This window comes from Ailuropoda melanoleuca, chromosome 9 (genome assembly GCF_002007445.2).
Source record: "Ailuropoda melanoleuca isolate Jingjing chromosome 9, ASM200744v2, whole genome shotgun sequence".
Classification (NCBI taxonomy): domain Eukaryota; kingdom Metazoa; phylum Chordata; class Mammalia; order Carnivora; family Ursidae; genus Ailuropoda; species Ailuropoda melanoleuca.
Genome location: NC_048226.1, coordinates 20,855,675 through 20,883,316, shown reverse-complemented (window position 1 = coordinate 20,883,316; position 27,642 = coordinate 20,855,675). Strand labels below are relative to the sequence as shown.

General features: G+C 39.0%; 1 protein-coding gene across 3 annotated transcripts in view; it reads left to right on the top strand.

The window, feature by feature from the left end:
* Window positions 1-27,642, top strand: part of MTMR10 (myotubularin related protein 10) — a 54,907-nt gene that overhangs the window by 3,278 nt on the left and 23,987 nt on the right. For 2 of the 3 annotated variants that reach the window (XR_004627730.1, XM_002924119.4), the window contains exons 3-6: window positions 17,345-17,481; window positions 19,294-19,366; window positions 20,290-20,432; window positions 26,916-27,006. Coding sequence is in view for 2 of the 3 variants with exons in the window: in XM_002924119.4 (XP_002924165.1) it covers window positions 17,345-17,481; window positions 19,294-19,366; window positions 20,290-20,432; window positions 26,916-27,006 (444 nt within the window). In the remaining variant the exon portion in view is untranslated. The remainder of the gene's footprint in view (window positions 1-17,344; window positions 17,482-19,293; window positions 19,367-20,289; window positions 20,433-26,915; window positions 27,007-27,642) is intronic. The other variant, XM_034667975.1, reaches the window with a different exon arrangement.

The following is a 27,642-nucleotide window of genomic DNA, read 5'->3' as shown; positions in this document are numbered from 1 at the left end:
AGTTTCTTTCTATCCGGCCACCCCATTTTGGTCTCTGTTTCCTGCTTCCCCTCTTGAGCTACCTGTCTGATTAACGCTAGAACCTCCATTGCTCCTCCTTTGGCCTGCATCCTACTACTCTACCTGTGAAATCTGGAAGACAGCTGGAAAGTTACTGAGGCATTGGTGATCTAAAGACCTGGGCTAGGCTAGGGTTTTTACTAAGAGGGCTTAATAATATAGTTCTTGCCTTCATTACAGTCAGAAACCAAGAGGAAATTTGGCCAAGTCACCTGTGGCTTTACACAGGCACATGGAACAAGAAGTAATTGTTCAGAGATATAGTATTGCATGTTATGCTTTGGCATAGTGCCTTGAGTTCACGGATATCCTACTTTAGTTGCCCAAAGTTTAAACTTTTACAAGCAGATGAAAATTAGACACGAAATGAATCGTTTGTGTGCAGTTACTGTGTGTTCCTTTGGAACTTAATAAGGCTAAATTTTAAATGATCTTCATCTTTTATTAAGTGAAGAAAATAGAAGAAACTGGTCATTTAATTTAGATTGTGCTTTTTGTTAGTAATTTGCAATTTGCCTGGTTCATGAACCTCCTTGAGATAGAGGTTGTACCCATTGTGGCCTTGATCTCTGGCATAGTGCATTGAGCTGCTGATTGAGTGAATGAGTAAATGAAAGAACCCCTAGAATACCAGCTGGAATTGTACTATAGCCATGCACACAGGCAGAGAGGCCAGCTCTCAGATTCAGTAGTGGAAGACTGTTACTTTATGCCGTGTGTCTCTGCTGTCTCCCAGAGCCACACTTCTTTTTTTTTTTTTTAATATTTAATTATTTATTTGACACAGAGAGAGACAGTGAGAGAGGGAACACAAGCAGGGAGAGTGGGAGAGGGAGAAGCAGGCTCCCTGCCAAGCAGGGAGCCTGATGTGGGGCTCGATCCCAGGATCCTGAGATCATGACCCCAGCCGAAGCAGATGCTTAATGACTGAGCCACCCAGGTGCCCCCCAGAGCCACACTGCTTAAGAGAATTATTATCTGAGCCTGGAATTGTGATACAGTGCCCTGTCACTGGGCCTTCTCTTCATCTTCCCATCATTACATGAATCTCGTTCTTTTCATGATTATGTGGTATATGTGTAAAATCACCCCAGTTCTTTTGAAAATAGAGTTTGAATTTTTAAATATATGTGTGTGTGCACGTATGTTCTAGCATATATTTGTTAAGGGCACATACTGCCAAACTGTTCATATTTTGGGGGGGAGGGGCAGAGAGGGGGGGAGAGAGAGAATCTTAGGCAGCCTTCACTGGGCCCGAACGGAGCCTGATGTGGGGCTCCATCTCAGAACCCCGAGACCATGACCTGAGCCAAAATCAGGAATTGGACACTTAACCGACTAAGCTACCCAGGCGCCCCAGACATCTTTTTCAGATAGCTGCTGGACTGGTGAAGCAGTTCACTGAGCACCTGAGCTGGGTGCCTGGCTCTGTCCTAGATGGGGAAAGAGCTGGAGGAGTAGTGTGCCTGAATCACAGCAAAGCCTGTGGACAAGGTAGAAGATAGTGACCTACATCACTGTTTTCCAGGGTCTGGCTGGCATCAGATCTGGATGAAGTTTTTACCAGCCCTTGGTCAAATTGAGAAAATAAAGAAAAATGCAGCTTTTCCCCCACAGAACTAAGTTGATTTAAAGGATTGTCCTGTATTCTGAGATTGTGTCCTTCCAGCTTCCTTGGTATAGATAAGTTCTCTGTTAAATGATGGTTATAGTAGCTTGGCTTTTAAGAAGTTTTTAAGTTAGCAAAATAAAAGGTTAAGAACTCTGTGTTGGTTGCCTGAATTGTTTTTATAGTATACCTGATTTGTGGACTCTGAACTAGATACCACTTAATGAGGTTTTTATGATACCATAGATACGATTTTTTTAAAAGATTTATTTATTTGTTTTAGAGAGCGAGAGAGCATAAGTGGGAGGGGTAGAGGGAGAGGGAAAGGGAATCCCAAGCAGACTCCTCGCTGAGCATGGAGCCCAATGTGGGACTGGATCCTAGGATGGTGAGATCATGACTTGAGCTGAAACTGAGAGTCGGATGCTTAACCGACTGCACCACCTAGGTGCCCATCATAGCTACAGTTTAATGAGCACTTACATGGAGAACATCAGTAATTTTGTCTGCCTAGGAATCATTTCACTATCTTCTGAAAAACGTACCCGCTCTCCTTTAACACGTTGATTTTCCCCATCCCACACCACCTTGGGTTCTAGCGCAGCCAGCAAGGATAATAGCCCACCCCCACTGCAAGAATGGGCACAGTAATGCCTCTGGATATTTTCAGATTGGTACTAAGGGAAGAGATCCTTTTTGGTAATTCTGCCAGTGGCCATAGTTCCAAAAAACCTGCCCCAAAGAGTTAAGTCCCATGTTTTAGAGAGATGGAGAGACAGAACAGTGAGGGGCACTTCTGAAGGTGTTCAGGCTCCTGGGCTCCATTTCCTTGAAGTCCAACTAACACAAAAGCCAAAGACTTCTTTTTGCTTAGCTAGCTCCAGGCACACTTTTGACACTTACAACTAAAATCCTTAACTAATATATAGCTTTCAGGTTACTCCTCATAACAGCTGTCTCAGGGAGCCACCCACTTATCTTCATGTGCGGGATGAGACCGGATGAGATGACTACAGTTGCGCATGTTAAGTGACTTATCCAGGTATCCCACAGCTAGCAGGGTCAGAGCCGGAATTCCGAGCCCAACTCCCAGGCCGTGCCTTTAACCACTAAGCAGCAGAGCCTACCTGACCGTGCTGGTGACAGTAGGGTACAGATTTATGCTTTGGAACTGGAGAGAGGGTAGATTGGATGTCCGCCTAGAAGTTCTCTAGTGAGGTAAAAAGAGCTCTGTCCTTGGCTGTGCCCTTCCACAGCAGTGACAGATTTTGACCCAAGTTGAGGAGCAACTTTCAATTCCAGCTGCCAGAAAACGGACTGCCTTGGGAGGCAGTGGACTTCCTGTCACTGGCTGTGCTGAAGCCGAGGCTGGTGGACTGCCAGTGGCTTTGTCATGAGGTGGTGTGATTTGCAGTAAGTGGGCTTGTTGGCCTTTTCCCTCTTCTAAGTCTGGGGCAGGATCTTGTTAAGGATCTGTGAGGTGGGAGGGAGGATGGCTTGAAACACTGTAGCTAACAGTAACAGTTGTTCCACAGGTATTGAGTGCATGTTCCATGCTGTTTGGCGGAGGCATAAAAAGCTGACTAATGAATCATTGAGCACTACGTCAAAAACTAAGGATGTACTATACAGAGGCTAATGGAACGTTAAAAAAAAATTTAAAAACTAAAAAAGTTGGGGTCCTGCCCTTAGATGGTTTCAGCTCACTGGGGGAAGTGCTTCAGGAGAGCAGAGGTTGTGAGGGCTCAGAGGAAGATGACCGAAGTGAGATTTGGGGTTGGAGAGGTGTCAGGAAATGACTTCTGCACTGCATCTTGGGTGCCTGCCGAACCTCCGCCTCTGTGCTAAGGCTGTGTGTCAGCGCAGCTCTTTCCCCCTTCCCATCTGTGACCCCAGCCTCGCTTTCAGCATCAAGATTAGCTATGAGATTGATCATGAATGCACTCATTGTCAGAGTCTTTTGTAATCGGATCAGGAAAGCATACGACCCTGGGCCATCTGGAAAATGAAAATAGCCATTGTTGGGCAGATGTCTTGTTTATTTTTTTACGTATTCATTGTTTAGACCATTTATGTACTGTTCTTGTCTTCTGCCTCATTGTAATTCTTATTTCCTCACTTGGATGGTAAGTCCCTTAAAGGTAGACATTCTTTTAGGGGTATTTTACATTTTGTGTGGTTTTTTAATATCTTTTTGTAGCTCAGCTTTAGAGACGATTGTAGACTGATTTTTTTGTAGTATTTTAATTCATACATACGTTGCTTTTGAAAGCCCCGAAGGACTTGTGACTCCACTTTGGAACAGTGAAGCACAGAACTATTACGTTTGTCCCTCACCTACGGAGCCTTTAGAGCGGTCCTCCTCAGACTGCCACCGCAGAACCGCAGGCCAGCATTTTGTGACTTGCTTCCTCACTTCTGACCGACCATTAGGCTCTCTGTATCTTAGCTCCTGCTCAGAATCTCTCCATGAACTTGCCCAAGTAAAATCCTGCTTACCCAAGATAAAAACCCAAATTCTGTAACCCCTGTAAGTTGCCAGCACTCCACCTTGCTGACCTCTGCCGTTACCCAGGGTTGATACTTGCCACAGTCAGGCTGGTTCCTTTTTCTCTCCCAGATGCCTGATTCCTTATTTAGGCCTTTGTCACTGTTGTCATCACATGTTCTCTATCTCAGTCCTTTTCTGCCTTCAAGATTTCCTTCTGGTTTCTTCCCAGGGTCTGCACTTCCTTTTTTTTTTAGAGAAAAATTGAATTTATTAGGTCGTAGCTTTTTTTTTTTTTAATGATTTTTTATTATATTATGTTAGTCACCATACAGTACATCCCTGGCTTCCGATGTAAAGCTCGATGATTCATTAGTTGCGTGTAACACCGAGTGCACCATGCAATACGTGCCCTCCTTACTACCCATCACCGGTCTATCCCATTCCCCCACCCCCCTCCCCTCTGAGGCCCCCAGTTTGTTTCTCATAGATCATAGTCTCTCATGTTTCATTCTGCCTTCTGATTACCCCCCCTTTCTTTATCCCTTTCTTCCCCTACCGCTCATCCTAGTTCTTATGTTCCATAGATGAGAGAAATCATTTGATAGTTGTCTTTCTCTGCTTGACTTATTTCACTTAGCATTATCTCCTCCAGTGCCGTCCATGTTGCAGCAAATGTTGAGAATTCTTTTTTTCTGATAGCTGAGTAATATTCCATTGTATATATGGACCACAACTTCTTAATCCAGTCATCTGTTGAAGGGCATCTCGGCTCCTTCCACGATTTAGCTATTGTGGACAGAGCTGCTGTGAACATTGGGGTGCATATGGCCCTTCTCTTCACTACGTGTGTGTCTTTGGGGTAAATACCCAGTAGTGCAATGGCTGGATCATAGGGTAGCTCAATTTTTAACTTTTTAAGGGACCTCCACACTGTTTTCCAGAGTGGCTGTACCAACTTGCATTCCCACCAACAATGTAGGAGAATCCCCTTTCTCCACATCCTCTCCAACAATTGTTGTTTCTTGCCTTGTCAATTTTTGCCATTCTAACTGGCGTAAGGTGGTATCTTAGTGTGGTTTTGATTTTAATTTCCCTGATGGCTAATGATTTTGAACATTTTTTCATGTCTCTGTTAGCCATGTATATGTCATCATTGGAAAAGTGTCTGTTCATATCTTTTGCCCATTTTTTTATTTGTTTATTTGTTTCTCGTGTATTGAGTTTGAGAAGTTCTTTGTAGATCTTGGATACCAGTCCTTTATCTGTAGTGTCATTTGCAAATATATTCTCCCATTCCATAGGCTGTCTCTTAGTTTTTTTGACTGTTTCCTTGGCTGTGCAGAAGCTTTTTGTCTTGATGAAGTCCCATAAGTTCATTTTATCTTTTGTTTCTCTTGCCTTTGGAGATGTGTCATGAAAAAGGTTGCTTTGGCCGATGTCGTAGAGGTTGCTGCCTATGTTCTCTGGAATTTTGATGGATTCCTGTCTCACATCGAGGTCTTTCATCCATTTGGAGCCCAGGGTCTGCACTTCTAACCGTCCTTCAGCCCACGTGGGTGGCACTTACTGGACATGCTACTTGATTACATGCTTTTCTGTATCGTGTGACCTGCAGAATTGGACCCTTAGTACCCACAATGGTATCAGATGTTTTGTGTTTGTCTTCCATATAGTTTCAACCTCCCTTAATAATTTTTAGGCCACTTTAATTCCTGAATTTATCTGTAGCTTGGGTGACAACTGGTCCCACTTTGCCTGTGACCATCCTGGTATTAGTGCTGAAAGTCCCGTATGCGGAGAATCCCCTCAATTCCAGGCAGCCAGTCACCATATGTAAAGCTACATATTTGAATTCTATATTGGCCTAAACACATTCCGTAGGTTAATTAGCCACTGTATGCAGTAAGGCTTTGTCTTAAACTGTTTTCCAAGCTAAAATGTATTATGAGAAAATTTATTCATCAAACATGTATTGACTTTCTAAACGTGGAGGGTATTATGAAAGATGATACGATTTTTTGGTTCTCTGGAAGTTAAAAACTTTTTTAGCTATACCATTTTTGAAAATTTATTTATTTATTTTTTTAAATTTTATTTTATTATATTATGTTAATCACCATACAGTACATCCCCAGATTCCGATGTAAAGTTTGATGCTTCATTAGTTGCGTATAACACCCAGTGCACCATGCAATACGTGCCCTCCTTACTACCCATCACCAGTCTATCCCATTCCCCCACCCCCTCCCCTCTGAAGTCTTCAGTTTGTTTCTCATAGTCCATAGTCTCTCATGTTTCATTCCCCCTTCTGATTACCCCCCTTTTCTTTATCCCTGAAAATTTATTAATTTTAATTATATTCCCTTATTTATTTTTATGGGTAGAAGGGTTTTGAGAAAACAAACTTTGATGATTTCTTGATCCCTTCCCAGGTTGTAGTAGAAACTCTTGACCCATCATCTGATTTAGATAGCTTTTTCTGCAGTGCCTTTTGCTTACCCCACAATGAAACAAATTTCCTCCTTTATTTTGCGTGAGGCCTCCCTGTGGCTTCCCTCCAGTGGTGTGCTGGAAGGTGCTTGGTGGTGAAAATCCTCCCATTAGAGCTGATTTCAGGCTGTCAACTTGAGGGCCCAGAGCCAGGGCTTGGGGGGTAGGGCGGGGGGTGGGGTGGGGTGGAGAGGAACTGGAGATTATCCTGAGCTGGTGCAAGCCAGCTAGCACAGTACTGGTCAGCCACCTGACAGGCACAGGAGTGCAGTCCCTGGGAAAACTGCATGGTCTGCTGCAGATTGAAGCTTTTGTTAGGCGCTTTCTTTCTTAGGGCTCACTAATTCAAGATGCAGCGAGGACAGTCTCAGTACTCTTCTATTTATATATCTATTCTCTCTAGGAACAGGCCATTTCCTATCTTTTTCTTTCCTGTCTCTAAGCTAGTGTTCTGGCCCCTAGTACCGCAGTACTTGCAGTAGCTTTAACAGTTCCTACCCACTGTTACTGCTTTTTTATGGAGTATGAGCAGAAAATTATTATGAGAGCAGACAGCTGTGCCACATGAGCCAAACATTTTAAAGACTGGTTCCATGTGAACATAATTTAGCATTATCAAATAAAACTCAAGCCAGGTTAACTTGACACTTACTTAATTATATGCTTATAATAAGACCCAAACAGAGGATCTCTCCAGCAGTGCCCTCCTTTTTGTCCTCCCCTCCATCCCACCCGACTTCTCTTCTCTCCCAAGGGTTTGTTCCCATTTTCCACTCTCAGTGCTGTTTGACACTTCAGTTTCCTTAAAAGACCACAGCCCCGAGAGTCCCTATTCAGCTTTTGTTGTTGTCGTTTTCTATTTCTTGTCCAGTTTTCTCTCAGTAATTTTATTTTTAAATACACTTGGATTTATAAGAGTTGTATAGAAGAGTGCAGCTAGTTAACATATACTGTTCACCCAGCTTCCCCTAATGTTATATCTTACCTGACCTTGTTAAATTTAGCTAAATTAAGAAATTAGCAATGCAAGTTTTATTCACATTTCCCTAGTTTTTCCACTAATGTCCATTAGCTGTTCCAAGATGCCATCAGGGATACCATATTGCGTTTAGTCGTTATGTCTCCTTAGCATCTTTAGTCTGACAGTTTCTCCATTTTTACTGATGGACTGATGAATTCTTTCATGTTGGTGCCTGTATCCTTTTGAAATGTCCTCCCCCATACTCTTTCTCCTTCCTTACTTTCTGGCATTCTGGAACTACCAGAGACTCCCTACTTATGTTGTGTTTCTTCTGCCCTGGCCCTGGAATTAGCTGTTTTTGCAAGGATCCTAGGTTCCTGTCATTGGAGGATGGTCTTTAAATACCAAGATTCCTGTGCCAAATGTGCTTTGTTTGTGGAGTGTCACTGATTTTAGGCCTGTAGGGGCAGGAGTAGAAAATATGCACCTGTTTTACTAACCCATGTGTATACACATCTCTTTATGTTTCTGTATCCATCTGAATATATGTAAAAGCTCTTAAACCATGTCTAGCAAACTTTCTGTAAAGTACCAGGCAGTAAATGTTTTGGACTTTGAAGGCCATAAAGTCACTGTTGCCAGTACTCAGCTCTGCCTTTGTCCCATGAAAGCAGTCATAGCTGATACACAAATAAGCATGGATATGTTTCAGTAAAATGTTACTTACAAAAACCAGGATGGCTGTGCTCAGCCATCCCCTGGACTCATTAAATGCATTCTCCTTTTATTTTTGGCTCATTCTTACTGCATTCATGGGCTTGACATTTTACATTTGTGCCATCAGTAAGAGAATCACGTTGCTAGAGAAAAGGGGCTGTCCTTGAGTATGTGCCTCATAAATACAATTGGCTGATGGTACTGTGAGGCTGCCATGTCCTGTCCCACAAGACCTCCATTTCCTTCTTTCCATGATTATGTCTTCTCCCCTTCTCAGAAACCTAAAATCCTGTGATATGGCTTTTTTTTTAAGTAAACTTTTGAGTATAACATATATAAAAAATGTATATGAATCCTTTGAGTTATAACCGAATGAATTTTTGTGGCATTGGTTTGAGAGTCCTTGGGTGGATGAGTTTGCTAGTTAAGAAAAACAGCACAGCGTGAAGTGATGTAGGCTCTGCTTTGTGAGCCAGTAGTTTACTCTGAAGAAATCAATGTTACAAGAGTACAACATCTAACTGTGTGCAATGTGACTAATTTAGGGTTTTGCTTGTTTTAATTTCAAGTTAAGGCCCTCTTATAATTGGTAACTAAGATTTCTTGGTGGGAAGAAAGGGTTGAATACTCACTAGCCCACATTCTGATATTGGGAGGCATTGGGTTCAAGGAGTTATGGAAGATTTAAATTTTATGTATTTGAGTTATTTGATGAGTTTCAATATATATTTTTGTCATTTAAAATTTTTTTCTCATTAAAATCCAGTTAAGACTAGTACTTTGAAGCTTTAGTTCACTTTTGGTGCCTCCTGTTTCTAGGTACAGTACATTTAATTTTGTGTAAGCATAGAGAAATACTGGATTTGAAATCTGAACACTTGGTTATCCGTTGAAAATTTACTTCTTACTATCTTTTAAATCTTAGGAAAGTGATACAACTTCTTTGGGTCCAAGTCCCTTATCTGCCATACCTGTTGAAAGAATCAAATAGGAAAAATGTTGAGAAACTCCCGTTGGTAGATTTTACGGCTCCCTATGTATGTGGTAGGCAAGCACAGCAGTTCTGTTCCTTTTTTCTAACTTCATATGAGTTTACCCATGCGGTTTATCTCCTCACCCTCTTGGCTGCTGGGCCATGTTAAATTCCTTGTTTCTGTTCTGTCTGGAGCACCTTCTCTTCCGTTGGTGGTAGTTGCCGGTGAACCAAGGAGAAGTGAAGTGATTTAATTCATTCACACATTCAGCACTTATTTAATAGGCACCTACCTTGTGCTAGGCATTTGTCTGGGAACTGAAATTTCAGCATTGAGGAAAAATCAGTCCACCTTCTACCCTCACGAAGCATATGATCCTAAGGGTGGGACAGGCAGTGATTTAAAAACATATGTATAATTGTAGCTGTGTAAATGCTAGGAATTACAAGTATATGATGCTAGGATTGAGGGATTTAATCTAGGCAGAGGGATTTAAAAAAAAAAAAAAGGCATTTATGAGAAAGTCATTAGGCTAATGGAGAATATTCCAGGAAGTGGGAACATGTGCAAAGACCCCATCCAGTGGAAGCAGTATGATCCCTAGGAGGGATTAAAAGAGCACTGTGGTGTGAGTGTGAAGGTGAGGTGGACAGTGGCAGAGGGGGAGGAGGGCAGGGCCTCACAGGCCATGTGAAGAAGGCTTGTCTTCAGGGTGGAAAATTACTCAGATGGTTTAAGCTGAGAATTTGACATGAGTAAATTTGAATTAAATCCTTAAGTAAATGGTAGGTTGCTGTTTTAAAAATAATCTTATGTATTTTTAAGAACTTGGAATAAAGATTATTATTGCAACTCAAATGTGTTGTAACAGTTTTGTTGAGAGAAAGGATCATTTTGAGTCTATAGTGGCATTCTTGTATTGGTAGGTATTTGGTGCTTGTCAGCAAACAGGTTCTGTCCACCACTCTTAAGGTTTTTATAGTGATAAATATAGATGAAGTAGATCAGTACCCTCACTTTTCTACCGTTGACCCTGGAAATGGGTGGCTTGAAAATGTCCTTGGGTATAGTTGAATTTTAGATCTTGAAATTGAGGTTATTTTAATGAAGACCACACTTTAAATAAGTTATTCCTTTCAAAGCACATTGTAAATTTTGTTTTGACCTGTTATATTTCTTTCTTTAATCTTCCTTTTTAGCTCTAAAACTGTATTTTAAAGTTTTATTGCCAAGTAAGTTATAATTTGGGTACAGAGAACTCACTTCTCTATGGAATATACCTTATTTAAATTTTTTTTAATTCAGTTTTTTTAAATTTAAAAAAAAAAAACCAACCAGTTCACCCATTTCTCCTGTCCTCGACTTCTGGCAAACACAAAGTTGTTCTCTGTATCTAAGACCTTGGGTTGTTTTTGTTTGTTTTTTAGATTCCACATATAAGAGAAATTCTTAAGTATTTGTCTTTGACTAATTTCAGTTAGCATAATGCCCCTAAAGTGCATCTGTGTTGTTGCAAATGGCAAGATTTCATTTTCTTTTATGAGTGAATAATACTCTTGTGTGTGTGTGTGTTTGTGTGTGTGCCACATCTCTTTCCGTTCATCCACTGATGGATACTTATTTTGTTTCCATATTTTGGCTATTATAAATAATGCTGCAGTGACATGTGGGTGCATATGTTTTTTCATGTTAATGTTCTAATTTTTTTTGGATAAATACCCAGAAGTGGAATTGCTGGATCATATGGTAGTTCTGTTTTTAATTTTTGAGGAACTTTTGTACTGTTTTCCAATGTCTGCACCAATTTACATTCCTACCAACAGTGTAGAAGGATTGCCTTTTCTCCACGTCCTTACCAACACTTGTTGTTTCTAATCTTTTTGATAATAGCCATTCCAACAGGTGTGAGGTGATGTCTCATTGTACTTTAGATTTGCATTTCCCTATTAATGATTAGAGCATCTTTTCATGTACCTGTTGACCATCTGTGTGTCTTCTTTGGAGAAATATATATTCATATCTTCTGCCCATTTTTAAATCAGGTTTTGTTTTGTTTCAGCTGTTGAGTTGCATGAGTTTTTATGTATTTTGGATGTTAGCCTCACATAATTTCAGAGTATTTTCTTTCATTCAGTAGGTTGCCTTTTCATTCTGTTGATGGTTTCTTTTGCTGGCAGAAGCTTTTTAGTTTGATGTAGTCCCACTTGTTTGTTTTTGCTTTTGTTGCTTTTGCTTTTGGTGTCAGATTCAAAAAAATCACCAAGACCTGTGTTAAGGAGTTTACCACCTATGTTTTCTTCTAGGAGTTTTATGGTTTTAGGTCTAACATTCGAGTCTTTAATCCATTCTAAGTTAATTTTTGTGTATGATGTAAGATAGTGGTCCAGTTTCATTCTCTTGCATATGGCTATCTTATTTTCTAAATACCATTCATTGAAGAGACTGTTCTTTCCCCATTGTATACTCTTGGCTCCTTTGTTATAAATTAATTGGCCATATATGTGTGGGTGGGCTTATTTTTGGCCTGTCTATTCTGTTCCATTGATCTATGTGTTTGTTTACAATGGCCATATTGTTTTAATTACCATAGCTTTATAATACAGCTTGAAATCAGGGAACATGGTGCCTTCAGCTTTGTTCTTTTTCAAGATTGCTTTGGCTATTTGGTGTCTTTTATGGTTCCATACAGATTTTAAGATTGTTCTATTTCTTTGATAAATGCCACTGGAATTTTGATAGAGATTGCATTGAATTTGTATTGCTTTGGGTAGAATGGGCATTTTAACAATATTAATTTTTCCAGTTGTGGGCATGGGATAGCTTTCCATGTATTTCTGTCATCTTCAGTTTTTTTTCATTAATATCTTATAGTCTTCAATATTCAGGTTGGGTTTTTTGTTTTGTTTTGTTTTGTTTTTTTACCACCTTGGTTAAATTAGTTTTAGGTATTTTATTCTTTTTGACACAGTTGTAAATGGGTTTCCTTAATTTCTCTTTCTTATAGTTCATTATTAGTATATAGAAATGTAACCAAATTTCGTGTATTGATTTTTCCTGAATTTATTAGTTTAGCAGTTTTTTGATGACATCTTTAAGGTTTTTTGCATCTGTGTTCATCAGGGAAATTGGCCTGTAATTTTCTTGTGCATTTAGTAATTTATTCAAATTATTGACAATAATGGCATCCCTAACCATTATTATATTGCTGTCTTATTTCTCCCTTTAGGTCTGTTAATATTTCCTTTATATATTTAGGTTTTATATTTTTATATATTTTTATTTCCTTTATGTATTTAGGTTGGGTGCATAAGTGTTTACAAATGTTCTATCTTCTCATTGGATTGACCCTTTTATCATTTTGTAGCACCCTTCTTTGTTATCACAGTCTTTGTTTTAAAGTCTATTTTGTCTGATGTAAGTATATATACTCCAGCTTTGGTTTCCATTTGCATGGAAAATCCCTTGTTCATCCTTTTTTTCCAGTCTGTGTCCATACATCTAAAGTGAATCTCTTATAGGTAACATATAGGTGAGTCTTGTTTTTTTTTTAATCCATTCACCCACTCTGTGTATTTTGATTGGAACATTTAGTCCATTTACATTTAAAGTAATTATTGAGAGGTATGTGCTTATTGCCATTTTATTACTTGTTTTCTGGCAGTTTTGTAGTTCCTCTCTGTTCCTTTCTTTCATTGTTCTCTTCCTTTGTGGTTTGATGGTATGCTTATATTCTTTTCTCTTTATCTTTTGTGTATTTAGTATAGGTTTTTGCTTTGTTTTGCAACCATGAGGCTTGCATATAACAACTTCTGTTACACTCTATTTTAAGTTGATAACAGCTTAAGTTTTATCCCATTGTAAAGCTCAAGATTATTACTCTTCCTGCCCACACTTTGTTTTTGATGTCATATTTTACATCTTTTTTATTTTCCGTATTCCATAACCAAATATTATAGTTTTAGGTATTTTTATTACTTTTGTCTTTTAACCTTCTTAATAGCTTTTGAAGTAATTAATCCACTACCTTTACTGTATGTTTACCTTTCCAGTGAGATGTGTTCTTTCATATGTGTTCTTGTTATTAATTAGTACCCTTTCTTTTCAGTGTAAAGAGGTCTTTTTAACATTTCTTGTAAAGCTAATTTAGTGGTGATAAACTTCTTCAGCTTTTGCTTGTCTGGAAGATTTTTTATTTCCTCTTCACTTATGAATAATAATTTTGCTGTGTAGAGTGTTCTTGGTTGAAAGGTTTTTTCTTTCAGCACTTTGAATATATGGTGTCACTCTCACCTGGCCTGTGCAGTTTCTGCTGAAAGGTCTGCTGATAGCCTTGTTGGGCTTCCTTAGTTGTAAGTTGTTTTTCTCTTGCCACTTTTAATATTCTCTCCTGTCTTTAATTTTTAACATTTTAATTACAGTGTGTCTTGGTGTGGGTGTCTTTGGGTTCCTCTTTTTGGGGACTCTGAGCTTCCTGGATCTGGATGTCTGTTTCCTTCCCCGGGTTAGGAAGTTTTCAACCATTATTTCTTCCAATAAGATTTCTCCCCCTTTCCCTTCTTCTGGGAGCCCTATGATGCAAACGTTAGTCCATTTAATGTTTTCCAGTAAGTCCTTTAAGCTATCCTCACATTTTTCCATTCCTTTTTTTCTTTTTGCTGTTCTGATTTGGGTGGGTTTTATTGCCTTGTCCTGAAGTTGATTGAGTCTTTCTTTTTTTTTTCGTCTAGTCTGTTGTTGAACCCCTCTGGGGCATTTTTGGTTGGTTATTGTATTCTGTGACTTCTGTTAAGTATCTTCTTACATCTTCCATCTTTTTGTTGAAGTTCTCATTGTGCATTTTTTTCTTCCCAGTTTGGTGATCATCTTTTTTTCCTAAATTTAAATGCAGTTTTTTTAATCTGAGTATAGTTGACACAGAGTGTTACATTAGTTTCAGGTATATAACTTACTGATTTGACAGCTTTACACATTGTGCTCTGCTCACCACAAGTGTAACTACCATCTGACCTATTATGTAGCTATTACAATATCAGTGATGTATTCCTTCTGCTCTGCTTTTTATTCCTGTAAGTTACTTGTTCCATAACTGGAGACCTATATATCTCCTGCTTCTTTGCCCAACCACCCACTCTCCTCCCCTCTGGCAGCCATCAGTTTGCTCTCTGTATGTATAGTTCTGATTTTGATTTTTGTCTGTTTTTATACTTATGAGTGGAATCATATGGTATTTGTCTTTCTCAGTCTGACTTATTTAGCATAATACCCTCTAGGTCCATTCATGTTGTCTCAAATGGCATGATCTCATCCTTTTTATGGCTGTGTAATATTCCATTGTGTTTATATACCACATTTTCCTTATCTGTTTGTCTATTAATGGATACTTATGTTGCTTCCATGTCTTAACTATTGTAAATAATGCTGTGATAAACCTAGGGGTACATTTATCTTTTTGAGTTAGTGCTTTCGTTTTTCGGTGAGCACCTTTACCACCATTACTTTGAACTCTTTATCAGGTGAATTACTTATCTCTGTTTAAGTTTTTTTCCTCTGAGGTTTCATCTTTTCTATCATTTGGAACTTATTCCTCTGTTTCTTCACTTTGCTTGACTCTCTGTGTTTGTTTCTGCAGAGTAGATTAAAAAACTACCTCTCCCAGTCTTGAAGGAGGGGCCCTGTGTAGGAGATGAACCTTATGGTTCAGCCCTCCCCCAGCTTTTTATTATCTCTCAAACCATCCTGTTTGTCCAATCAGCCTATTAGATTTTTAATAGTTCCCAGTAGTTTGGGATGTGCCAAACCAGTCATTGTTCCAGAGGGGAGGATCTCAGCACCTAGATTCTGGCTGACTGGATGCCAAACCCTCAGGCATCAACTTTTTAAGGTATGCAAATATATATAGTCTTGGGGGACCACAAGCATAAGCCCTACTGGCCACAAAAGCCAGGAGAGCTGGAGATGTCCCTTAAGTAGCAGTTACAGAAATCAGTGCTCCAGAAAAGTGTATAAGCTCTTTTCTGGGTGACCCTGGTAGGCTGGTGAAAGGCAAAGGGAGAACATCAAGATGGCCTCCACAGCCCACTTTCTTTGACAGCAGTTCTCTAGACCACTAAATGTATGCCACACCTGAAGCCTGCTCTAGCATAAGCAGAGAGGCCTCCTTCAGAAAGACTGGGGAGGGGGGTGGGGGTGGTGCCTGTCTCCTGTCTGCATACCACCCTAGGGGTGGTTGCCTGCCAAGAACCATCTTTCTCATTGCCACAGTGTCATGGGATCCAGAATGCAAACCCTCCTGGCCACTAGAAGCCAGATGATCAGCGGGTGTCCCCTGGGCAGCAGCTGCAAAAACTAGGACTCCAGACATAAAAGCCAGGACACCAGAGGCACATAAAGTGTCCCTCCGGGAGACCCTGATGCCCTGAAGTTCTGCAGAGCATGAGCACAAAGATAGCACATACCCTCCGAGGTCTCTGCAGTGGATTACAGTAGACCCTAGATGTGTGTGTCATTAGAAACTTGCCTTTCAGGCTGCAGTTGTGATGATTAGCTAATGGTCCTTCTTCACAGAAAGACTGTGCTCCTGGGTCTGTTGCCTCTTACTGTACCCTGGGGGTGATAGCTGTTTAAGAACTCTTTCTCTGTTGGTTACAGTCCTGTGGGACCTATAAGTGTACATCTCCTACCAAAGCCACATGATGTAGAGATGTCCCCTGGCAGCAGTCCCAAAAATCAGAGCTCCAGGCAGATGTATGAGCTCCTTTCTGGGTCTCAAGATTATTATATCCCATGGGACAAAGAACACAAGCTCCCCTGGCCTCCAGAGCCAGGCAGTCAAGAGGTGCTCCCTAGTTGGAAGCCACAAAAATCAGGGTACCAGATGTATGTAAAAGCTCCCTTCTGAGAGAGATTGGTGCTCTGAGCACAGCAGAGAGTGTGTTAATGTGGTGCCCACTAGTCTCTGTCCCCAGAGAGTGTACAGGGTCCTACATAATATGTTAAATAAGGCACCTGCCCTTCAGGCCAATGCTTTAATATAAGCAGGTGAGCCTCCTTCACCTTACGTCTGGGCACCACTGCTGTCTCTGACCTGGACCCCCGTGTGTATGAGTCCAAGTCTCTCAGCCTTTTAAGAGCAGTTTCTCAGATCTCTAGGGTCTTACAGGTCTTGGGACACAAGCCTCATTGGTTTTCAAAGTTCCATGTTTTGGGGGCTTGTCTCTCAAGGTGTGTGTTAAAACTTGGGATGCCTGATGTAGCATTTGAACCCTTCACTCCTCAGGGAGAGCCTCTGGGTTTTGAGTTCCATCCTGGTTGTGGGTCACCATGCAGAGATGGAGTTTATAGTGAGATTATGTCCCAGCCTCTCCTACCTGCTTGCATATGGTTTAGTTCTCATTTACCCAGTCCACGCGTAGCCATCGCTCAGCTAGACTTTAGGGTTTGGTTTTGTTTTTTTTTTTTAAGAGGAACTTGTCCATATGTAGCTATAGACTCAGTATGTCCACAAGAGGAGATGATTTCAGGGTCTTCCTAGCTCACCATCCTGAACCCTATTTACCAATAATAGATTGTATTATTAATTTTGAGGTTAAACCCAAACTCTGTTTCTCATCCCTTAGTGAAGGAATTAAAGACATTGGTTTGGGATGTAAAGTCACATATTGTTAAAACACAAATATTCCATCAAGTAGTACTCTGAAGAAGAGAGTGTAGTTTATTTCTTCTCCAGAATGCCTTTCAATAAAAGATTATGAGAGGCAGTATCGCCTAGTACTCAAGAATGCAGGCTCGGTTTTAGCCTTTCTGGTTGAACCACCTCAGACCCCTCAACTCTTCGTGCCTCAGTTGCTATATCTTACAAATGGTGGGCAGTGCCTCACTGTCAGTGCTGCTGTTGTGAGGATGAAAGCGCTCCTGGCACCTGGTGAGCCTCTGGAGTTCATTCTTGGTCTCGTTGTCATGAAGTAGTCCTTGTAGGCCACACAGTGACTGTAGATATTTTGTGGTATAGCTGTAGCTCACACAATCTTTTTCTTTTTGAAAAGGAGAAATTGTCGTAAATGAAGTCAATTTTGTGAGAAAATGCATTGCAACGGACACAAGTCAGTACGATCTGTGGGGAAAGCTGATCTGCAGTAACTTCAAAATTTCCTTTATTACGGATGACCCGATGCCCTTACAGGTGTGTGTTGTTTGTGTGCTATTTAATTGTATCAAGGATTTGACTCTAAGCAGTACATACAATTACATAAAGCACAGATATGGAAAATTATAATGAAATCATTACATGATTAACAGTGTTGGGAATGTATTATATTAAAATTCAGAATAAAGTGTAAGGAGAATATTGAGACTCAAGGAGTAGAATTAGTGAGATGGTTGAATCACCTTGCTTTTTTATCTCCTGCGATTATTGCTTAGATATCCTTTCAATAATGGAGTTAGTATTTTCTTTCTTCTACATATTTTAAACTGCTGTTAAAAATGAAGCTGTCCTTATTTTTTTACTAGTCCTAAAGAGAAGAGCTTAATTATTTAGCAAATAATTGTATAAACACAGGACATTTTATAGATTTCATAGTTTGTTTTTTTTTAAGATTTTATTTATTTATTTGACAGACAGAAACAGCCAGTGAGAGAGAGAACACAAGCAGGGGGAGTGGGAGTGGAAGAAGCAGGCTCCTAGAGGAGGAGCCTGATGTGGGGCTCGATCCCAGAATGCCCGGGATCACGCCCTGAGCCGAAGGCAGACGCTTAACGACTGCGCCACCCAGGAGCCCCAGATTTCATAGTATTTTTAACTAATTCCTTTTCTGAAACATCAAATTCTAGTTTGAAATTTCAAATTTATAGTACAGTTAGAATGAAGAAAAGTATTAATAAAATTTTTCTTTAATAACCCTCTTGCCATTTTATAGTCTCACTGGAAGACAGTAGTACCATTTAATTTTGGTTTTTAAAAGTTCAGGTATTCATTTGGTTAACTTAAAAATTCTGGACTTTTCCTTGGCTGTTCTATTTTGGCTTGTAATGTGTTATATACTTTCATCCCTTAGACTTTTATTTATAATAGGAATTGTTCTCTAATCAAATATTTGGATATTAATGTAAACTTTTGACTGAAGTGTCTGACTTGGGATATTTCATACAGTCATTCATTAGTTTACCAAAATATTTACTTTATATTTGTGCGTTTATTGCAAACCATTGTAGGTATATTTAGACTAAAGGCATTTACAGATACCTAGTGTGTAGACACACTGACTTATTTGGCTGTAGGCTTGGGTTTTTCCCCTTTGTTTTTAACTTCATTATTATCTGTGGCTGCAGACTTCACTGTAAATGAAATGCGTGTACTTAAAATAGCTCACATTCCATACCACTGATAGGGGAAATAAACCAGTGCTATACTGACAGCAGGTAAATTGCGTCAGCTATGTTCTCAGTTTAAAAATGGGTATAAAGTGTTTGTTGATGGGTTAAAAAAAGAAAGAGCTATAGTTTGCCTGAAGATTTTTATTTCTAGTAGAATTTCTGCTCTACTTTCTAAAGAGTGATTTTCTAAAGTCTCCTTTGTAAAATCAAGCCATGATTTTACCCATTAAAATCTGATGACTTAAGAGTCTGTCTTTATTATTTAATGACGGTTTAACCAGAACTAGATGTGCAAATGGTTGCCTATGAAGTGATTGATAATATTACATTTGTTGGATGTTATGGTATTATCGTATACAGTTTAACCTTATTTCATATTTAAAAGTACGGAGAGAAAGGTGGGGAGAGTGTGAACACAGCATGTTTCTTTTTCCTTTTCATGACTGAAGTGTGTTCTAAGATACTCCCTCCTTAGAACTGTCATAGTTCTGCAGACAAAAGTTTTTTGTTCTTTTTAGAGATAGTCATCATAGCTTCTTATCACGTGTAGAAGTAAGGCTGTTACTACCATTTGAGGTTGTTGGAGAAAAACTTAACATGAACATACTTTTTATTTCAGAAGTTCCATTACAGAAACCTTCTTCTTGGGGAGCATGATGTCCCTTTAACATGTATTGAGCAAATTGTCACAGGTATGTAGTATTCCTTACTAAGTCCATAAAAGCTAATTCTCAGGAAATACTGCTTGAAGCATCACACCTCTCAAATATTTGGGTTGGAATTTTATTTCTGTAGGTTTATGTTTTCCCCCTATTTTTTGAGTCCCAAGAATATTAATGAAAGAGAAGTCAATAAATTATTTTTTTAAACATTTATTTGTTTTAAGAGAGAGGGAGAGCAAGCTCGAGCAGGGGGAGGGGAAGAGGGAGAGGGAGAGAGAGAATCTCAAACAGAATCCCCGTTGAGTGCAGAGCCTGATGCCAGGTTCAGTCCCATGACCCTGAGATCATGACCAGAGCTGAAATTAAGAGTCGGACGCTCAACCAACTGAGCCACCCAGGTACCCCGAAGTCAATAAATTATTTTCAAATAGAAATATAGCATATTTAGCTTTTTATGCTTTCTAAATATTTTCCTCTGTTTTTTTTTTTTTAAAGATTTTATTTATTTATTTGACAGAGATAGAGACAGCCAGCAAGAGAGGGAACACTGGCAGGGGGAGTGGGAGAGGAAGAAGCAGGCTTCCAGCGGAGGAGCCTGTGTGGGGCTTGATCCCAGAGTCCCGGGATTACGCCCTGAGCTGAAGGCAGACGCTTAACTACTGACCCACCCAGGCACCCCTGTTTTCCTCTTTTTAATTAAAATTTTAAGCATTAAATGTGTCTAGATGATGGTGGTTTTGTACAAAGATCATTTAAAATATAGTCAAAAGCAAAGTTAAAACTGATTCCCTTTCTAAGTTCCATAAATTGTAGACCAATATGGAAGATTACAGAGAATCAGTTTTAAGTAGTGGGTAACCTTCTAATTATTTTCAGTAATAATTTGTTAAAGTATACTAAAGAGTAACAAAAAAGAATTTTTACACATTTTTTCTTTACTTTTTCATTTTTAGTAAATGACCACAAGAGGAAGCAGAAAGTCCTAGGTCCCAACCAGAAACTGAAATTTAATCCAACAGAGTTAATTATTTACTGTAAAGATTTCAGAATTGTCAGATTTCGCTTTGATGAATCAGGTCCTGAAAGTGCCAAAAAGGTAATACTATTAAGCTTTATCACATTTTGGGTTTCGTACTGTATTACCAATAACAGTTCTATATGGAAGTTCTCTTTTCTCAGTTGCTCAGATTTTTTTTTTTTTAGGGGAAGTCATCAGATATCTCCGTAGGTAAAGTTAAAGTGAGGAATGTTAATAGAACTATTTCCTTGGACTAATTTATGGCTGCTTTAAAGTATTCTGTATAGGTTTTTTTATTTTTTGGGTTTTTTTTTAATCAGCTCCTACAATACTAGAAACTGTGATGTGGAAATTAGTATATCTTTTGAATTTAGACCATGACCAGCTGGTTTCTTTCTCGATTAGAACTTTAGAAAATACCTCAGAACATCATCAACAGATTAAAAGCTAGACTTAAGTTACATAAGGGTTAGGTAAAGGTACAGTTACGGGAGAGGGCTAATAATGACTAGTGCTTTAAAGAAATCTTAGTGAATTAATTTGAGTGCTATTGCACAGGAACAGCTAAAAGCTAGGGACTTTTTAATTGGCTTTGTTTTTCTCCTGCCTTCCGGGGAATGTTTATTGCCTGCTGATGGATTAAGATTCAGGGGCAGAATTCCCACTTCCTTGATCCCACATTTTGGCTTTGGCAGAGGAGTGAAGCTGGTGGACCTGACACTCTACTGGGCTAATCTATGATGCAGTGAATGGAGAGAACACTTCCCAGGAAGAGTCTGCTCCCACACATTGGGAATAAAGGAACGGTTTCTTAGTGAAGTGGAACCTTCTCTCAGAAATGAGTCAGCTTTTGCACCACCCCTCAATGCACCGGTGCATTTGGTTTTCTTGGTTAGTAGACATATTGCAGTGAATTTTCTGTTGATATCAAAATGAGGTTGCCAGAAAATTCTTAAGGCAGGTGTTTTCATACAATTTGGTGAGGACATTGTAGATTTATTTTTAAAACTTAGAATCAACAGTTTCTTCACAGGAAGGCAAATATAAGATAACTATCTGAACATGCTGGACCTCTAGGACTAGATTATCTAGCAGAGTGATGGCAGGTTCTATGGCTGAGCGTTTTCAGGTGGAGTCTGAAACCATCTTTCGGCATGCTACGTTATCGAAAATTCAGCTAGGTAGCCGTAACTAATTGGTTCACATTTTGTAGGCCCCTTTGATCTGTTCAGTTCTGCAGTTTATGATTTTGGCATTTTACTAACTTGAGATGCCTACTCTTATATAGAAAGACTTTAAGACTGATTAGGTAGTAGGCTATATAAAAACATTTTAGCTGAGTTACTTTCTTGAGCTTAAATATATAATTGTAATTAGTCAAACCATCAAGAATCTACATATGAAAATCTTAATTTCAGGATGTATAGCATTTCAAAAATAGGGACACCATAGAACTTAAGAGATTTAGTAGGACAGGATTTTTTTTTAAGTAAGAAACTGATACAGTGGCCCAATACACTTTCAGAAAGTTTCCCTCTCTCCCACTCTCAGCTGTATTTTTCAGATGATTCTGTTTCAGTAATTGGAATTCATACTTACTTGGCTTCATTCTTGAGCCTTCTAATAAACACCTGCTGGTCCTTTTTAATGTGTGAGGCAGTGTGCTTAGTTGAGAAGATAGAGCATGACAAATGAAAATTGAATAGTGGCTCAAAGTAGTGGCATAAAAGATGTTTTCACGTAAGTGATTAGTTGCCAAATGAATGAAACAATAAATGCTCTGGAAATTCAGGATATCCCTTGTCTGTTGTGCTGCTGGTAAGTGGTGAAGGGGGCCACACTGAACTGTCTGCATGAAACAGCCTAGTCCAGCTATTTATGCCCTTACCCAAGACTTGTGGCACAAATTCTTTCCCCTCTGTCTTAAAATATTAAAAGCATGTAACCTCAGGCCTGAAAGAAATGCTCTTTTTGTCTTTTGTACAGTCATGTTGTGGGGAGGGGCAGGTACAGGAAAGAAAATTAGAGGCAATAAGAATATAAATAGAGAATTTTTCCCCTGATTTACGTTTCGAACACAGAGGTTAGGGCATGTGTGCTGCCAAAGCTTGCTGGCTTCGTGAGTTAAAAACAAGAATTCTAGCATATTCTTTTATTTCAAGTGAAAGTTTTCATCTAAAATTAGGTAACAGTTGGGAAGTTACAGCTTGATTTTACCTCCCGGAAATTTTGAATGCTAAATTTTCTCTGGAAATGCTCTGATTTTATAAGTTGTTTTAAAATGACCAAATGCACATTTGGAGTTCGCTGGTGGGTCAGCCACTGATTAGCTTTGAAATACCAAAAGCATTTATATTTCTATCTGAAATATGAAATCTCGAAATGCTTAATTGGTTCACATTTTGTTAAAAATTACTCTGTAACCTTCTGGTAGGCTAGTTGGTGTTGCCTAAATTGTGTTATGACAAAATTAGATGACACTGTGCTCCTGCATCCATTAGCATTCGTCCTCCTCATCCTTGGTCTGTCACAAGTAAATAAGCATGTTTGGGACAGATCGATATTGCAGAATTGGATGTCTAGCCTCAAAGCAACTTGGAGCCACCCTTTCCTTTTGAAGAACCTCTGTTCAGAACTGAGGAGCAAAAAAAAAAAAAAAAAAAGGTTTTTAATGATTTACCACTTATAAAATATGTATGTGTGTGTACATATATATATATAAAGATGGTAAGTGAAATGTATGCCCTTTGTTTCTACTTTATTCTCAAGATGAGTTGGTTGTGAACCACTTGTCAGGCATACTTTCTAAAAGTAAAAATTCAGCCCATCTATTTGAAGAATAAGTTGGCTTTCCTGGACTTTTTTTTTTTTTTTTTTTTTTTTTTGCCTTGAATCTGAGACTTAACTCTTTGATGGCTTTCAGACTACAAAATATAGGAAACCAGTTTTGTTTGCCCGTGTTCTAGAACTTGATGAGGTTTGAGCTTCTCCACTGCTGCGCCCCCAGCTGGTCTTAGAGGAGGAACCAACTGTGGGCACTTCTGGCTTCTGTCCACAAAATTGTTCTTAGTCCAAAAATAACTTCAGAAGTAGTTTACTTTTTTCCAATGAAATATTTATCATAATTTAATGTCTTTAATACCAAGATATTCTTTGTTCCCTATGACAGCCAGGGCAGATGAACTATTTTCAGAAGCAGTTTTTAAAGATACAGAGTTTTTCTAAAAATTTTTAATGCTTATGGAGTACATTGCAAAATTAGAATAATTTTACATGAAAATGAGACCTACTTTTTTAAGTATTTCAAGCTCTTAGTGATAGAAGCTAGGAATGTGGACATATGCTTTTTAAAGAGCGTGTATGGGAGAAGCTTGAGGGAGAAGATTCTTGGCTTTATTTCTCTTCTCAAAATGTCCTACATAACAGCATGAATGTAACCCAGGTAGCACAAGTGGTATGTGCCTTTATCTGGGTCCCCAAAGATGCCCCTTACTTAGGTTACACAGAAATAAGTTATACACACGTGTAATTACACTACTCAGTACCAGCTTTAGTTCAAGTTGTGCCCCCTCTCCCCCCCCCATCCGCCATTATGCATGTGATTAAACTGTTTTGGTTTCACAAGATAGTTTACAGTCTTCTTGCAATGGAGATGCTATTAGACATACTCATTTGTTTCCTAACCTTTATAAATATGATGTGCTATTCTAAAGGGCTTTTTAGAAATGGGCTACGTTGGGTTTGCCTAGTTGGGTTTGCTTTGTTTTTTTGCTTTGTGACCATAAACAACATACTCCATAATGATCTGTGAATTTCTTTTGTGTAAACAAGGCCTGTGGCTGCTTTCTAAATGTGTTAGACAACGTGATATGCTCGTTTCATTGGCTTAGAGCATTTTCCTTACTATGTTGGTAAATAATTTTGTCAACTAGTATTTTTAGCGCAGCTGCTTTTGTGCACAGAGCACCTTAAGGAAGCTACTGAGAAAAAGCAAAAATGCAGAAGTCTTCAGCTCTTCACTCAGCTCTGCACAGAGAGGTCTTTTATGGTCTCCTCTAAAGTATTAACCTACTCCCTTCTCTGCCTCACCATAACACTTCATATCCCTCCCCTGCTGGACTTCTTTTTCCTTTAGCACTTACAATGATCTCACATACTGTCGTTTTTCTTGTTTATCTTGTTTCATATCTGTCTTTCCCCCTAGAACATAAGCTTCACGAGGCTGGGGATCTGTGTCTTTGTTGCCCATTGCCACAGCCCCAGGGCTTTGGATGTGCTGGATGTGCAGGAAATACCTGTCGAATGAATGACAGAGGCAGCATCTACCCTTGAGGGATTGAATTAATGGTGGAAGTAAAAGAAGCCCTATGCCCTTTTCATCTACACTCAAAACTATGTCATGAAGGCTTTGAAATTCATTCAGCTATACAAGCACAGCTAACTGAAGAGACACTTTATATCAGAGCGGTTGTTTTTCAGAGAGAACAGAAGGGTTTCTGCAGTTAATACTGTGAAATCAGCGTGGTCTAGGAAGGCCTGTGAAGAGATTGGAGTTGAACAGAGCTGGTAGTTTCAGAGACAGCATGGTTGGCTGAGCAGTGGAGAAGGATTTCCCAGGCAGAGTGTGGCGGAGGAGGTGGCTGGGAGGCAGGCAGGCAGAGTGCAAGGGTGTTGTTCTCTGCAGGAGACCACTGTGGGAACATTGGGAAAGGAAGGGATGTCTGGTAGAGGAGAGCCAGCTTGGTGAAGAATCAAGAATGAGAAGATTTCTTTTATTAGGCAGGTATCTGGGAACTACAGCAGGTTATCTGGGGAACAAAGTTGTTGGTCAGAGTTCATCTTTAGAAGAGACTTCTTAGGCATTGTGAATTTTTTTTTTCCAGAATGTAGGGAAGTTCACAGAGATGCCGGGAGGTGAGTGTGGCTTAAGAATATGGCTGTGGTAGTTCAGAGAAATGGAACAAAAATGAAAGCTAACCTTGAGGAAGGTACAACAAAGCTTATAAACTACATATGGTGCCCAGAGGAATAGGAAGTGGCTGAGGACTTCATCAAGGTACCAATTCCAGTAGTTTCGCTGCTAGAAGCAGCTCTCAAGAAAGACTGTTGGACAGAGTAGAGATGGGAATGTAGATTACCGTCTCCTACTTGCGTAAATGGGACTGTTCTAGAAAGCTCTCCTTGTAGTCATCGAGAAAATTGAGATATTACATAAAAGTTTCAAGAACCTTTTGTTACTGTTTTTAGTCAAAACTAAAGCTAGTGATAAACTCTGTCCTCTTATTTGTACATATATTCTAATTCAGTAAGACAGGAAACATCTTGTAGAAGACTTTTAAAATATGTTTTAAACAAGAACTTGACACCTGTTAGTAGAATTTGCATCAACCCTCCCACACACCACTAATTGACATGGACTAACAATTAACTAAACTTTTCCTGCTTGCTCGCTGTGAAAAGTATATTGTTCTGGCTTAATGCTTTTCCTTCTACATGATATTTAATCTTTTTAAGATCTTCTCTTCTCTTCTTGCATATGTCTTAAATTTCTTCTTTCTGCTCCAATCATTTAAGAGTATTTTCTTCTGCAGTCCAGTCCAGGGCATTGTCAACGTAGAGCACTGTCCATCCTTCCTTCTCGCCAACAGCATTTGGGACTAATGTCAACCATATTTCTATGTATGGAGCTTCTGCAGAGGCCAGGCATGCATTAAGATTATTAATCCTCAGCATAGCCATAGATATTATCTTCATTTTACAGTTGCACAAACCGAGGCTCAGAGAGATGAACTGATTTCATACCATTTGCGTGACAAGTGTTTGTAGACCCTAGGATTCAAGCCCTGATCTGTTTGATTGAGAAGCCCACACTTTCTCTACCCTATACATAGTCTCAAACCAATTTCTTAAACACAGTTGTTCTGTTTTGTTTTGTTTTGTTGATGTACCTCTTTGAGCCACCCTGTACTTTTGGGTTTCTTGCTAATTTTCATTTTTTGTGATTGTAGCTTTTTTATTAAGTCTAGATTGTTTTCAATCCATCAGGTATGAACATTAGAATTTCATACCTTACATTAAGCCTTACAGATTGCTGGTATTAAGTCATTATAGTCCACCAGAAATGAAACTTTTTAAATCCTTTCTTTCGGAGTGTATATTTGTGTGTGTGTGTGTGTGTGTGTGTGTGTGTGTGTGTGTGTGTGTGTGTATGTATATATGTATATATCACTGCCTTTTTGGAGAATGCTTCTTTAGGTTTCAGGTTTCTTTTTTTGAATAAAATTACTTTCCTGTTAAAATTCAACTCCGCAAACACTTACTAAATTCTTACCATGTACTCCCTAGAGATGATAAACAGTGTCCTGGGGGCACAACAATGAATGAGATACCTGGCCTTAAGGAGCTCTTTCACATTCTAGGTTCAACAGAAAAAAACATGTAAATAAGTACCTATAATCACTGGCCCACCCAGGATGATGCTCCCCGTAATCAAGGCCTTATTGTACATTTCATTTAAATAAGTGTGTTCAAATCAAATTCTAAATGTAGAATTTTTCCTAGGTATGCCTTGCAATAGCTCATTATTCCCAGCCAACAGACCTCCAGCTACTCTTTGCATTTGAATATGTTGGGAAAAAATACCACAATTCAGGTAAATATGAAAATATTAAATATTGTGACTAACTTTACATTGTATAAGTTTTATTATGTTTATCAGAGGCTTCCAAGTACATGAGCTTTAATGATTGTAGAATTATTAGCTTCATAACTGCTAGAGAAGAAACCTCTATATACTAAAAGAGACAATATTTGTTAGATGATTTCTTAGAAAGTGACCAGGAACAACCTGTAAGCAGCTATAAACATAGGCTCATAAGAATCATGTCAGGTCTTTTACCTACAGTCCCTGGCTTGTATTTTATGGTGAAGAAAGATCCCCCTCCTCCCTACTTTTAATTGACAGCTTGAGTTGAAATAATCTCATCTTTTAAGAAGACTGACAGAAAATTAAAAGATATTTGAAATGCATGATCTTTTCTGACATGGTGTGATTTCATGCAAAAGCTAAAGTGGTTAAACTTTTTAGTGGAGAGATCATCATTGAGATCCTCAAAATACTGACTTTATATTTCTTAATAAGATTGAGGAAAGAAAGAGGAGCATTTGTCCAGAGGACAAGTATATTCTAGGCAGTTTTTGTAAAACTAAAATAGTACTGTTCATATACTGAATATGTAATTACTCAGTGATGACATCACCAAGGAAATTCCAGATGATCCTGTAATTC